Source organism: Eurytemora carolleeae, unplaced genomic scaffold (assembly GCF_000591075.1).
Source record: "Eurytemora carolleeae unplaced genomic scaffold, Eaff_2.0 scaffold2363, whole genome shotgun sequence".
Classification (NCBI taxonomy): Eukaryota; Metazoa; Arthropoda; class Copepoda; order Calanoida; family Temoridae; genus Eurytemora; species Eurytemora carolleeae.
Window position 1 is genome coordinate 4,272 of NW_019399040.1, and position 14,093 is coordinate 18,364.

The window sequence follows — 14,093 nt, forward strand, 5'->3', positions numbered from 1 at the left end:
AAGTAAGTAAGTAAGTAAGTAAGTAAGTAAGTAAGTAAGTAAGTAAGTAAGTAAGTAATTAAGTAAGTAAGTAAGTAAGTAAGTAAGTAAGTAATCATTTATTTATGAAAAATAACAACTTACAAAATTATGCCGCTAACCTTAATAGTTAGGATGCTAGTCGGAAAAAAGAAAAATCAAAGTCAAAGTGTGAAAAGTAAAGAAAAATCAAGGCCAAAGTGTGAAGAGTAAAGAAAAATCAAGGTCAAAGTGTGAAAAGTAAAGAAAAATCAAGGTTAAAGTGTGAAAAGTAAAGAAAAATAAAGGTCAAAGTGTGAAAAGTTAAGAGTGCTAGGAGCAAACAACTAGAGAGGGAATGGCGGCAAACGCTCCCCAACCTGTTTATGATTAAAACATTTTATAAAGATAAAATATATTACAAAAAAAGAAAAGAAATAACATGGTATGAACTTAAAAAACTGTTTTCATTGACATTTTTTTCTTTTGAGAAATAGATGAAATTGAAAAATAGAAAAAATTAAAAATTGAGAAATTTTTTAATTTTTTTTTAATAAAGTTCGAGAATATTTCAAACAAACATTTTACAAGTAAACGATCATTAACATATCATACAAGGTTTACACAATGGTGTTCATATTCTACAGTTTAAACAGTGTCAATGTAAATAAGCAAGTTTATTAATAAATCTAAATTATTTTGTTCAGAGCATGTGATTGTTCACTACCGCTGGATTTTTGTAATGCTTTTACTTCCTGTCTCTTGTATCTACGATCTCTGGTTCTATACAAGGTAATTTTTTACAATACCGTAAGTATCTAAAATCAACAGATTAAAAAATGTTTATACACAAAATGTCCTTATTTTTGTTGTTGTTGAAAGATGTACTTGAAATGTGTATTTTTTGCTGATCCGTAGGTAGTATTTTTTTCGTGAGAAGTATCGGTAATCTCGAAGGCTTGAACTTAATATTCAAGTAATGTAATAAAGCTAGATGAACATCGTTTTTGTGAACGAGCAACATTTTTCTGGATTAATGGTTTTTTTAACGTACAATGAACGAACGAATTTGTTCGTTCAATGAAAAAAACGAAAGTTGTTTAAACGTACGAAAAATACAAAAGCAAAGGATTTAAAAATCTTTAACGATCATTTGCATTTTATGGATAAGTTGTACCGTTAATGAACTATTTTTTAATCGTTTGTTCGAACGAACTGGAAAAAAAAACCATTTTTTAACGAATGAACAATTTTTGTTCAAACGAAATATCGTCAAAAATTTGTTTTTAATGAAATAACGATTTGTCGGATGAACTTAAAAAATGTTTTTGTTCTTCACAAAATATCAAAGCACGATTTTTTTTCTAAGGGAACGATTTTACTGAACGAACGATCTCACTGAATGAACAATTTGATTTAACGATAGTTCGGCTAGAAACGAACGGAATGGAAAGAAAATTAACGAAATGGAAATACAAAAACGAAACGGGTCGAATGATGAACAAACGTTTGAAAAAAAAGCCGATCGCGTCCAGTTTTAAATGGTTTATCTTTTTTAGGAACAAGGTCGTTTTTGCTCTTAGTTCTGCTCCATCTAAACATAGAGAGAAGGTCGCCTTTGTTCAGTCTCAGGTATACTTTAGTGCTGTACAGTACATATCTGATTGTTGCAGTACAGTAAAGATCATTTTAGCATAGTACACATCACCGTAGTGCAATTTAGTACAGTACAGTACGTAGCAGTACAGTACAGAACAGTGCAGTGCATAACAGTACAGTGGATAGCAATACTGTAGAGTAAATAGCATTACAGTACATTACAGTACAGTACAGTACAGTACAGTACAGTAAAGTACAGTACAGTACAGTACAGTACAGTACAGTTCAGTACAGAGCTGTACAGTAAAGTTCAGTACATATCAGTACAGTACATAGCAGTACAGTGCAGTACATAGCAGTAAAGTACAGTACAAAGCAGTACAATACAGTACAGTACAGTACATAGCTGTACATTAAAGTAAATAAAAGTACATAGCAGTACAGAACAGTAAATAGCAGTACAATACAGTACAGTACAGCAAAGCAAAGAACAGCACAATATATAACAGTGCAGTGCAGTGCAGTACAGTACAGCACAGCGCACAGAGCACAGCGTACTGATCAAAACGAACAGAGCACAGCGCACAGATCACAGAGCACAGAGCACAGCGCACAGAGTACAGTACAGTGAAAAACAATTTTCATTTCTTAATTTTTTAAAGACGACAGTTTATCTCTGTGTTGGCTAGGTGCGTGATTACCAGACAAAAGGAGAGGGTAAAGGAATGTGTACTGCTAGACCTGGCTGGCAAACCATTTCTCCTCAAAACATGTCGTATAAGCAGAGGATGTATCCTATTCAGGTATTTATAAACGTTCCTTTCAGAGCGCGTTCATACAACTTATTTCATAAATTTTCCCATTTGAGGCTGCGTACCTTCTGTTAACTAGGGCTGTCCTATTGACATGCTTTGGGGGGCATTCGTTTGGCCGCTAGATGTCCCTCGAGAGTTTCTAAACTGATAGATAGATAATAAGGACGAGGGGCGGATACAGGATTTAACCCTATAAAGGCTGGGGGTCTGAATCTATATATAGAAAAAGGCCATAGAAAATAGGCATAGGGTTGAAATGCATGTGCATAGCCCAATATCAAAGTGTAAAACATGTTTCTACGTGCATTTTTCAAGGGTTTTTTAAAAATACAGTTTTTAGATCTGTAGCCTTAGTCACAAAAAAGTTATGGGCTATTTTAGATTTTTTTTACAGACCGGACTTTTCTTCCGCCCTGTACACTACCCTATAAATTTTTAAAACTTATTATTTTAACAAAAAATCCTTTAAATTACAATTCATTAAAAGTCACAAAATTTCACGGTGATAGTGTCAAAAATGAGAGTGCTAGGATAAAAAAACTACAGCGGGGGGAACGTAACGCCCACCCCCAGCTTGTTTAGGGTTAAATAACATTGTAAGAAAGAAACTAGATTTATCCTCTCAAAAAAAACTGCATATATGTTACTTCTTATGAGTATTACATTAAATACAGTTAAACCCTAAATGAGCCATACATTGAAAGAATTATCAAATGTCTAGACAATTTTTCAACGGGTTTTATACTATTTTACGTAGATCTCAATATTTGCGAAAATAATAAATAGCCATGAATATGCGGGAACAGTATTAAAGAGCTCCATATAATCATTTAATTAAAAAACTAAATATCTGCAACATACCATTATCAGAAAGTGAAGAATACGACATTTGTTGAATTCTTTCGATGTATGGCTTATTTAGGGTTTAACTGAACCTAAATATCCCGATTTAGGAAGAAAAAGATGCGCTGCAGGCGAAAAATGTTTTTACTTAAAAGACTCAAAAATAGTCAAAATTAATAACTAAAAACTAATAATAATAAACAAATCATGATTTATTAAGATATAGATACTTTTCCTGTTTAGCACTAGGTTTTCTTTCCCTTAAAGGGAGTGTTCGCGAAAAATGAAAGGGGGTATAGGCTTAATGCGATAAAAAAGCGCTTTTGATCGCTACTAATCTTACTTCTATCTGTTGCGTCTATAAAGAGAAAATTTTTAAAAACGACTCACACCGAAGAACGTAGTGTTCATACAAATTCGGAAAGATGCAACATTCAACTCGGATCATAAAAAAATCTATTTAATTCCCAACAAATCATTAAGATATTACAAACAATAGTCATCGATTATTTTTCGACGCATTCGTAAATAGTTGATATTTTATAATATTTTGTATTTTTCATGATCTGAGAGTTACATTTTTTCCTGTTTCGAGGATTTTTCATAAGGAAGACGACATTTTCATATTTTCCAGGAATGTTCGAAAATCCAGTGCTAGCGAAAATTAATTTAAAAAAACAAAATCAAAAATATTATGAAATATTGACTATATATGAATGCGTCGAAAAATAACCGATGACTATTGTTTGTAATATTTGATTGATTTATTTGGAATTAAATTGATTTGTTTACGATCCAAGTTGAATGTTGCATCTTTCCGAATTTGTATGGGTGTTGCGTTCTTCGGTGTGAGTCGTTTTTAACAATTTTCTCCTTACAGACGCAACAGATAGAAGTAAGATTAGTAGCGATTAAAAGCGCTTTTTATAGCATTAAACCTATACCCCCTGTCATTTTTCGCGAACACTCCCTTTTTAGTGCTATTAAGAAGCTGTTCTGAATATAGGAAGAAAAATTCCAAAAATAGAATCAAAAGCATTAAGATGCAAAGCGCATTTATATTTTCTTCTGAAAAAATCAAAAATTTGTCTAGTTAAGATTTAAAAAGAACAATCTAAGGAACAAAATAAAGATTGTTTAGGAATTAGGAACAAAAATAAAGGATTAGGACCGGGATTTAGGGTCTAGGGTCGAACACAGTGTTAGGAATAGGAACAATAATAGGAATATTAAGCAAGTTAAGAACAAAATGAAATTACTAGTTATATTTATATGCCTAAAAATTAGGAACAATATTACAATTTTAATTAATGAGTATTGATTAAGGAACATTACTCTATGCATATGCAAGTTAGATAGGAACATTATTATAACATAAGTCTAGCTTTTTACAATTTTCTACATTTATCTTATTTTATCATTTTGTATTTTTGCACTTTTATCTAGATCAGTATATTTCAAGAATAAATAAAAAGTACGTGTAACTTGTCCTATCACTAGGATTTATCCCATTTGAAGTGAATTGGTACGTCTGATTCACAGCAGTACCCTATAAAGCGTTGTCTGATCAAAAAAAAACTCTCTAAGCTATTAAAGTAAATCAATGTCCTAAATAAAATAAAGGATCACTTAAAATTCACAACGACAGCTCTTTTCAAACGAACAACCTCATGCTTGTGTAAGTTTAGGTAAATCTTGCTTAGGTAAATCTTGTTTAGGTAAATCTTGTTGGTAAATCTTGTTTAGGTAAATCTTGTTTAGGTAAATCTTGTTTAGGTAAATATCTTTTAGGTAAATATTGTTTAGGTAAATCTTGTTTAGGTAAATCTTGTTGGTAAATCTTGTTTAGGTAAATCTTGTTTAGGCAAATCTTGTTTAGGTAAATCTTGTTTAGGTAAATCTTGCTTAGGTAAATCTTGTTTAGGTAAATCTTGTTTAGGTAAATCTTGCTTAGGTAAATCTTGTTTAGGTAAATCTTGTTTAGGTAAATCTTGTTTAGGTAAATCTTGTTTAGGTAAATCTTGTTTAGGTAAATCGTGTTTAGGTAAATCTTGTTTAGGTAAATCTTGTTTAGGTAAATCTTGTTTAGTTAAATATTATTTAGGTACATCTTGTTTATGTAAATCTTGTTTTGGTAAATCTTGTTTAGGTAAATCTTGTTTAGGTAAATCTTGTTTAGGTAAATCTTGTTTAGGTTAATATTGTTTAGGTAAATCTTGTTTAGGTAAATCTTGTTTAGGTAAATCTTGTTGATGTTCTGGAGATAGATGCTGAGAGAAAAACAGTTAGAGTTGAACCTCTTGTATCCATGGGTCAGCTTACTCATACACTAGATAGGTCAGCCTACTCATACATTAGATAGGTCAGCTTACTCATACACTAGATAGGTCAGCTTACTCATTCACTAGATAGGTCAGCTTACTCATTCACTAGATAGGTCAGCTTACTCATTCACTAGATAGGTCAGCTTACTTATTCACTAGATAGATCAGCTTACTCATTCACTAGATGGGTCAGCTCACTTATTCACTAGATAGGTCAGCTTACTTATTCACTAGATAGGTCAGCTTAATTATTCACTAGATAGGTCAGCTTACTTATTCACTAGATAGGTCAGCTTACTCATACACTAGATAGATCAGCTTACTCATACACTAGATGGGTCAGCTTAATTATTCACTAGATAGGTCAGCTTAATTATTCACTAGATAGGTCAGCTTACTCATTCACTAGATGGGTCAGCTTACTTATTCACTAGATAGGTCAGCTTACTCATACACTAGATGGGTCAGCTTACTTATTCACTAGATAGGTCAGCTTAATTATTCACTAGATAGGTCAGCTTACTTATACACTAGATGGGTCAGCTTACTCATACACTAGATGGGTTAGCATACTTATTCACTTGGTATGTCAACATTCCCATACACTGGATTGGCCAGCTTACTTTTACACTAGATGTGTCAGCTTACTCATACACTAGATGGGTCAGCTTACTCATTCACTAGATAGGTCAGTTTACTCATTCAGTAGATAGGTCAGCTTACTCATTCACTAGATAGGTCAGTTTACTCATTCACTAGATAGGTCAGTATAAACTAGGCAGGTCAGCTTACTCAAACACTAGACACTAGATATCTAAGTCAGTATAGAGTTAAAAGTCGTTTCTTACAAATCTTTACGACAGTAATTTAAATGTTTTTATGACAGGTTAGGATGGACGATTCCTATCGTCCCTGAATTGGACGATTTGACTGTTGGAGGACTAGTAATGGGGACTGGTATAGAGACGAGTAGTCATAAGTTTGGACTATTCCAGCATATTTGCCTTAGGTAAAAATTTAAGAAATTAAAGAAGAAGATAATATAGAGAAATTACAAAAAACAGTCCTTTCACACTTAAAATCCCAACACAGTGTTGGACGTTTGTACTTCAGAACATTTGTAAATATTCTGTTTTTAATTTTTAAAAAAATGTACGAAATTTGAAATTCTTGCGGGAATGTATAATCACGAACAAACAGTTGGGATTTGATATTATTATGAAGCACTCTGAGGATTGAATTCAGGGATTAGAATCGGTTGTCCGATTCACAACATAACTGTATACATTTTAAACCTTTGTCTGATTATGGACAGCAGAGAACTCCGTGTATCAATCTCTAATATGGTGTTTAAATTACCGGAAGACTCAACCCAGCTGAAAAAAATCTGGAAATATTTTAAACTGCGACTTCTGAAAAAAATATCAATATTTCCTGATGATAAAAATCTTGCAAACAAAGTTTTAAAAGGGTACTATGTAAATCAGGTATTCCCCTCCTTGTGAATTAAACGAGTTACTGGGCGACAAAATATTCCTTTTTCAACAAAAAAATAAATATTTTCCTAACCTTGATTTATACCTATAAATATTCAATTTGATTTTTACAGTTATGAGCTTGTTCTTGCTGATGGCTCTGTGGTTGAATGCACAGCAGAGTCAGATCCAGATCTTTTCTATTCTGTTCCTTGGAGTTATGGAACACTAGGTATTTATAGGTTTATGGAACACTAGGTAAATAAAGGTTTATGTAATACTAGGTAAATATAGGTTTATGTAACACTAGGTAATTACAGGTTTATGGAACACATGGTAATTATGGGTTTATTGAAGTTTATGGAATAAATGAATAGGTTATGGAACCTATGGGTTTTTATAGGTTTATGAAATCCTAAGTAATTTAACCTGTATAATAAAGCTCTTCGCTCATATACATATATATTTATATGTTATTTTCAGCTGGCCAAACGGCTGGACCAAATTGGCTGACATTTTTGAAGGAAACCCAATGGATTTTTTTCAAGATGAAATTTTTGAATTCCATGGGGCAACACCGGGAACTTCAGCTAGTATTTTACAAAGCACTAGCTAATGTGCCCGGCGTTGCCCATGGAATTTAAAAACGCTGAGGAAAAAAATCCAATCACACCTAATTTGGTCCAGTCTTTTGGCCAGCTATAGCTAACTTCATTATTTAGATGAAGCATACAATGTAAATTGAAGGATAGAAAGTTTAATTAGCTTAATACGGCGCTGAGAAATTTGTCAGATATTGACTAAGTTTTATTCCAACTCTGGCTAAAATGATTCTTTAAGTAAGTTTTAAATAATTATTGATTTTTGTTTTCAGGGTTCCTGGTTAGTGTTACAATCAAGATCATACCGTCCAAAAGGAATGTTTATTTTTCAAAAATCAAATCTGTTTCACCATTATTAAATTTAAAAGTTTTATAAAAAAAGTCCTTATTGTAAAAACCAAACATTTAGATTTGTCAAGCTGCAATACTACCCTGTCAGGTAACTTTTTTGTTTGTGAATTTTTACTTTTTTAAAAACTATAATTTTGCTTTCTCTAGATCCATGGAATCCATGGTTGAAACTTTTGAACGGGAAACGGAGAAGAGCGATGCTTCAGATTTTGTTGAGTGTCTCGTGTTTTCCAAGTAAGACGACTTTTTACAAACTTGGCATCAGGACGGTACACGCTTATCTTTATATACTTGGCATCAGGGCGCTTCACATTCATCTTTATATACTAGGCATCAGGGTGCTTCACACTCATCTTTATATACTTGGCATCAGGGCGGTACACGCTTATCTTTATAAACTTGGCATCAGGGTGCTTCACACTCAGCTTCATATACTAGGCATTAGGGTGCTTCACACTCATCTTTATATACTAGGCATCATCAGGGTGCTTTACACTCATCTTTATATACTAGGCATCAGGGTGCTTCACACTCATCTTTATATACTAGGCATCAAGGTGCTTCACACTCATCTTTATATACTAGGCATCAGGATGCTTCACGCTCACCTAGTTTTATATACTTGGCATTAGGGCGAAGCTTTCAGTATTTTCTCTTCGAATTAACAATAATAACATTTTTGCGGATTTGCAATTTTTTTTTGCGTTGATCTTCAAAATTTTACGAAAATCTTAACTTCCCTAGGGTCATATGAGGTCCTATACCAAATTTGGGTCTGATCATCTCAGTCTTTATAGGTGTTTATTGGATACAAACAAACAAACAAACAGATACCCAATCAAAGTAAATATATAGATTTTAAAAGTAAGCAGACTCCAGAAAAAAATACGGCATATTCGCCTTGAAAATTTTCTTATCCACTTATCTTTGCAACCTGATGACATTTTTTGATATTTTAAAATTAGACAAATATTTGGCAGACATAATGTAGTTTGAAATTTCAAAAGTCTACGACATCAAGTTGCAAAGATATGATAATTTAAAACGTACATTAGTACTAATGAGACCGTTAAATTAGTTCCTTTAATTAATTTTAAAAGTTAAAATATATCAATTAAAAAATTAAAAAGGGAATGTTCGTCAAATTATAGATAAGTGACAAGCATTTAATTACTGTTCAGGAGCAACGCAGTTGTAATGACTGGGGATCTTGTGGATTCTTGTCAACCGGGCAAACTAAATGAAATTGGTACTTTTTACATATTTTAAAGGTCCATAATACCATCTAATACAATAGCATATGTTTGTTTATTGAAAACAGAAATTTTGTTGTTGTAAACAGAAATTTTGTTGTTGTAAAAACTAAAAGTATGATGTCAAGTTGTAGAAACAAATCCATACCGTAGAATGTATGTTTACTTCAAGGGAGTTATTATTTTTCTGTAGATATACCATAATTTATCTCTTATGTTGATTTCTGATATTTACATTTTTTAACACCCCAAATGCAGCACACATTTCTGAAGTGTAACGTACACAAAAAAAACTTGTCAAAGTTCACAATGACACAGAAAGTGAATTTTCAAGCCACTAAGTATACAATTTCAACCCCGACCCATTCAGGATGAGAAGTGGAATTATATGGACCCCTGCAAGGCTTTAATTGATGTTTTTCCATTCTTGGAAGAAATCGGTTTCTTCACTTCTTTCATTTGTTGAACAAAAGAGATAAATATTATTCCGTTCAAAATGTTACTTTTGGTATTCACATGTTTTTTCTCATATATTGTCATTTAATACCTTTGATTTTAGTGTTTTACTTTTTGTCTTTCTTTCGTTCTTTCTTTCTTTCTTTCTTTCTTTCTTTTTTTCTTTTTTTTCTTTCTTTCTTTCTTTCTTTCTTTCTTTCATTCTTTCTTTCATTTTGTCTTTCTTTCTTTTTTTGCTATTTTTCCTTTCTTTTATTTCATTCATTCATTCATTCATCCTTTCATTTTTTTATTTTTTATTTCTTTCTTTCTTTTTTTCTTTCTTCCTTTCTCTCTCTATCTTTTTTCTTCTGCTTTTCTTTCTTTTTCTGAAATTATTAATGCAATATAAAACTGTTTGATTTTAAGAAGAAAAAATATCAAACAAAACTTAATTTTTTTTGTTCAGGTCGTTGGTTCAAACCCTGGTTCTTCAAGCATGTTGAAAGCTTTCTAGAAACTGGTTCAGCTGTAGAGTACATTCCACTTAGAGATTACTATCACAGGTCAGGAAAAGGGGGGGGGGAGGAAACATGTCTTCGTACCCCTCCAACATGCATGATACTTTGTTTATGATCTTGAAGCCTATATGTGGGGAAAATATAAAAACATAAATAATTAATTATGAAAATTAGAAATTATTTAAAGCTGGGTTTCATAATTGACTGGTTATTGATTAATATTATTTTTAATCAATATCAGATTATCAAGTTAAGTCATTTTTATAGAATATAAAAAATTAAAGGAAATAAAAGAATTTAACATGTATAGTTTTCAAATACAACTTCTTGTTCGATCTAAAGAGCTAATAAAATTGACTTTGAATGATTTCAAATCGTTTATATTGGGTTAAAAACCAAACTAAGAGTTAAAAGGTTGCAAATTCTTACATGCAATTCCACAAAAATTAACTTATTCATGTTAAAAATGGAGTGAATACATACTTTTTTCATGAACCATTTAAAATTATTTTGTTTAGGCACTCTCGATCTATCTTTTGGGAAATACAAGACATTATTCCTTTTGGGAACAATGTCGTCTTCAGATATATGTTCGGATGGCTGATTCCTCCAAAAGTAAATTTTTAATAATTTATTCCATAAACTTAAATATATTAATATAACGGGTTTTTTATAAGATATTTTATTATTTCATTGCTCAATTGTAGGATTAAATATATTGATTTAACGGTTTTTTATAAGATATTTTATTATTTCATTGCTCAATTGTAGGATTAAATATATTAATATAACGGATTTTTCATAAAATATTTTTAATTATTTAATTGCTCAATTGTAGGATTAAATATATTAATATAACGGATTTTTCATAAAATATTTTTAATTATTTAATTGGTCACTGGTCAGCTGTAGGATTAAACATATTAATTTTACGGATTTTTCATAAGATATTTTTAATTTATTAATTGCTCAATTGTAGGATTAAATATATTAATATAACGGATTTTTCATAAGTTATTTTTAATTATTTAATTGCTCAATTGTAGGATTAAATATATTAATATAACTGATTTTTCATAAGATATTTTTGATTATTTAATTGGTCACTGGTCAGCTGTAGGATTAAATATATTAATATATAACAGATTTTTCATTGGATATTTTAATTTATTAATTGCTCAATTGTAGGATTAAATATATTAATATAACGGAGTTTTCATAAGATGTTTTTAATTATTTAATTGCTCAATTGTAGGATTAAATATATTAATATAACAGAAACTAAATTGTGCACAATTTTTGACATTTATATTTTTGCGCAGTTCTTATCCAATATTATATTTTATTTTGTGATTTATCTAATAAATATCTTTCTGTCTCCATTCAATATTGATAAGGTATATAGTTAAATATTCAATATATTACGGTAAAATAATGAAAATAAAATAAATGTGAATAAATAGGGGTTTAAATCAATTTATTATAAGGTGTCGCTGTTAAAACTGACTCAAGGAAAAACTCTGAAAAGATTGTATGAGACACAGCACATGATTCAGGTTAGAATTATTTATCAATCAATCAATTAAATTATATACTTACATAAATAATAAATCAAATGACAACTGAATTTCAAATTCTATCGAAAGAGTTTGTACACTTTAAACCTGCGTTTAAGTTTGAATGTCAAAGATATATTCGTTTTTTTTAATCTTAAAGGGACAGTAAAGGAAAAATGAAAGGGGGTATAGGCTGAAAGCTAATCACTTTAGCTTTTCATCGAGACCCTTGAGACGCCTATCTGAAGTCCTAACTCGAGAGTTGATATAAAGCTGTTTCAAACTTGTACGAAAATGCATATATATACAATTTCGTATAGAAATAGTAGGTTTAAACAGACCATGCTCAGAAAAACAGCAACCAATCTGAAAAAGATGATATCCCAGAGAAAGCTAATTGTAATTTAGGTTTACTTTTATATTTGTTGTTTCTATTTTCAATAGATTTCATTCATAATATTATTTTTACGTCCGTATTACTTGACCAGAAATTTCACCAATGGCAGTGCAGTAAAGTGGTCACGTGATACAGGCAGAGACACGTGACCAATATACTGTTCTGCCATTGGTGATAGTTCTGGTCACGTGATTTAAGTTTCAGATTTTCAAAAATTTACATATATGAATTTTCGTATAATTATAACACAGTTTTATATCAATTTCTCGAGACAGGAACATCAGATAAAACTTTCATGGGTCACGATCAAGAGCTAAAGTGATTAGCTTTCAGCCTATACCCCCTTTCATTTTTCCTTTACTGTCCCTTTAAAATCGATTATTTTTTATTGTGATTTCTCTATGAAGTTACTTACAGGTATATTCAGCTAAAAAAACTTGCTGAATTTAACCGATTTTAGATTGAAAAATTATAATATCATCCTCCTATGCTCGGATAAAGGTATATATAAACTTGTCAAATAAAAAATTGTTTTAAAGTTTTTGAAAAAGAAATATGTTTCAGACAAAAAAGGCATTTTTAACAGTCCTAGTTGTAAAACTTCTGGATATCAACAACACCAATGAAATTAAACATAACAAAAATTAGAAAAAAATTTTATTAAATGAAAATGATGCAATTAATGCAGATCTAATTCTTTATTTTACTGAAAAAAATTATATTCGTCTAATTTAGGATATGTTGGTGCCTATAGAGGATTTGTCTAAGTCTCTAAAAATGTTTGATGATGAAGTTGCAATCTATCCTATCTGGCTCTGTCCATTCAAGGAAACAAACCTTTAGAATAAATTTCGGATTTTTATTTTTTATCAATTCCAAAATAATTAAATTAATAATAATTAAAATGATTAAATAAATTCTTGCTTTGATAAGTGCCATAAACAGCTGACACTAGAAACCCTTGAAACCTAATTACAAGTCTGTAAACTCCAATATGAGGAGGAGGGGAGATGATAGGTTTTTTACTCATATTAGACGAAAGGAGAAGATCAAAATTTAGCGACTATTACTGGGACGACTTTGTGACCTCGTAGCTCCTCTAATTTGATTTAAGCACAATATGGGTAAAGGAAAAGGATCCGGTTTCATATTACAAATGAAATAGTTTTTTGTCCTTCTCCATAGCATCCTGATAAAAGGAGTATATGTAATTTGAAAACGTAGAAAATTTTAATCTTTCAATTCACTTTAGTTTGACGTAATGATGGTCAAAATATATTGTGTATTAAGTCTGTTGCGGTTTCTTCAGCAAGCAATGTTTTTTCTTTAAGACTCGAGTTGAAATTATGTTAATCGTTTTGGGCACATCGTAATTTAGTTATTTAGTCCCAAGTTAGTAAAGGACTTGATTCTTTGCCACAAACTCAATTTTTTTCATCCCTATATATTTGCAACCAGATGATGTTAACCTTTAATATTTCAAACTTAGATTATCTAATATAACAATATATATAGTTTGAAACTATCTAAGAATTATGACATTGGGTTGCAAAGATATAAGGATTAGTGTTCGTGTCTCAATTTCTTCTTTCAATTATATTGTTTTCTTTTCGAACATTATTCCTAGCTTTTTAACCTTCATGGACTATTCTAAATGCATGTCTATAGATGGAGCCGAATCCAGGAATGTTGAACATCAAAACAGATAAGGACAAAATGTAAACAAGAAATAATTTTTTTTTTCAAATTTCATGTTCACAAATGTGGTAAAAAGTCTTTATTATTTGTAATGTTAAAATTAATTTAATCAATTAAATTAATTTAAAATCTGCATCTAGTCAATAATGTGGAAGATGATTGTCTATGAAACCATATTAAAAAAATTAAGATTATTAATAACACACTCATTCTTAATCAAACAAAGC

The 14,093-nt window shown here is 30.7% G+C and overlaps 1 protein-coding gene across 1 annotated transcript in view; it reads left to right on the top strand.

Moving 5' to 3' along the window:
- Positions 1–13,891, top strand: part of LOC111717698 (delta(24)-sterol reductase) — a 14,149-nt gene extending 258 nt beyond the window's left edge. The window contains exons 2-16 of the mRNA XM_023493178.1: positions 705–789; positions 1,557–1,629; positions 2,286–2,399; positions 5,494–5,591; positions 6,465–6,587; positions 7,188–7,285; positions 7,928–7,970; positions 8,065–8,094; positions 8,154–8,240; positions 9,188–9,255; positions 10,164–10,260; positions 10,734–10,830; positions 11,703–11,771; positions 12,904–12,996; positions 13,837–13,891. Of these exons, the coding sequence (XP_023348946.1) occupies positions 705–789; positions 1,557–1,629; positions 2,286–2,399; positions 5,494–5,591; positions 6,465–6,587; positions 7,188–7,285; positions 7,928–7,970; positions 8,065–8,094; positions 8,154–8,240; positions 9,188–9,255; positions 10,164–10,260; positions 10,734–10,830; positions 11,703–11,771; positions 12,904–12,996; positions 13,837–13,890 (1,229 nt within the window). The 3' untranslated portion in view covers position 13,891. The remainder of the gene's footprint in view (positions 1–704; positions 790–1,556; positions 1,630–2,285; positions 2,400–5,493; positions 5,592–6,464; positions 6,588–7,187; positions 7,286–7,927; positions 7,971–8,064; positions 8,095–8,153; positions 8,241–9,187; positions 9,256–10,163; positions 10,261–10,733; positions 10,831–11,702; positions 11,772–12,903; positions 12,997–13,836) is intronic.
- The last annotated feature ends 202 nt before the right edge of the window (positions 13,892–14,093 follow it).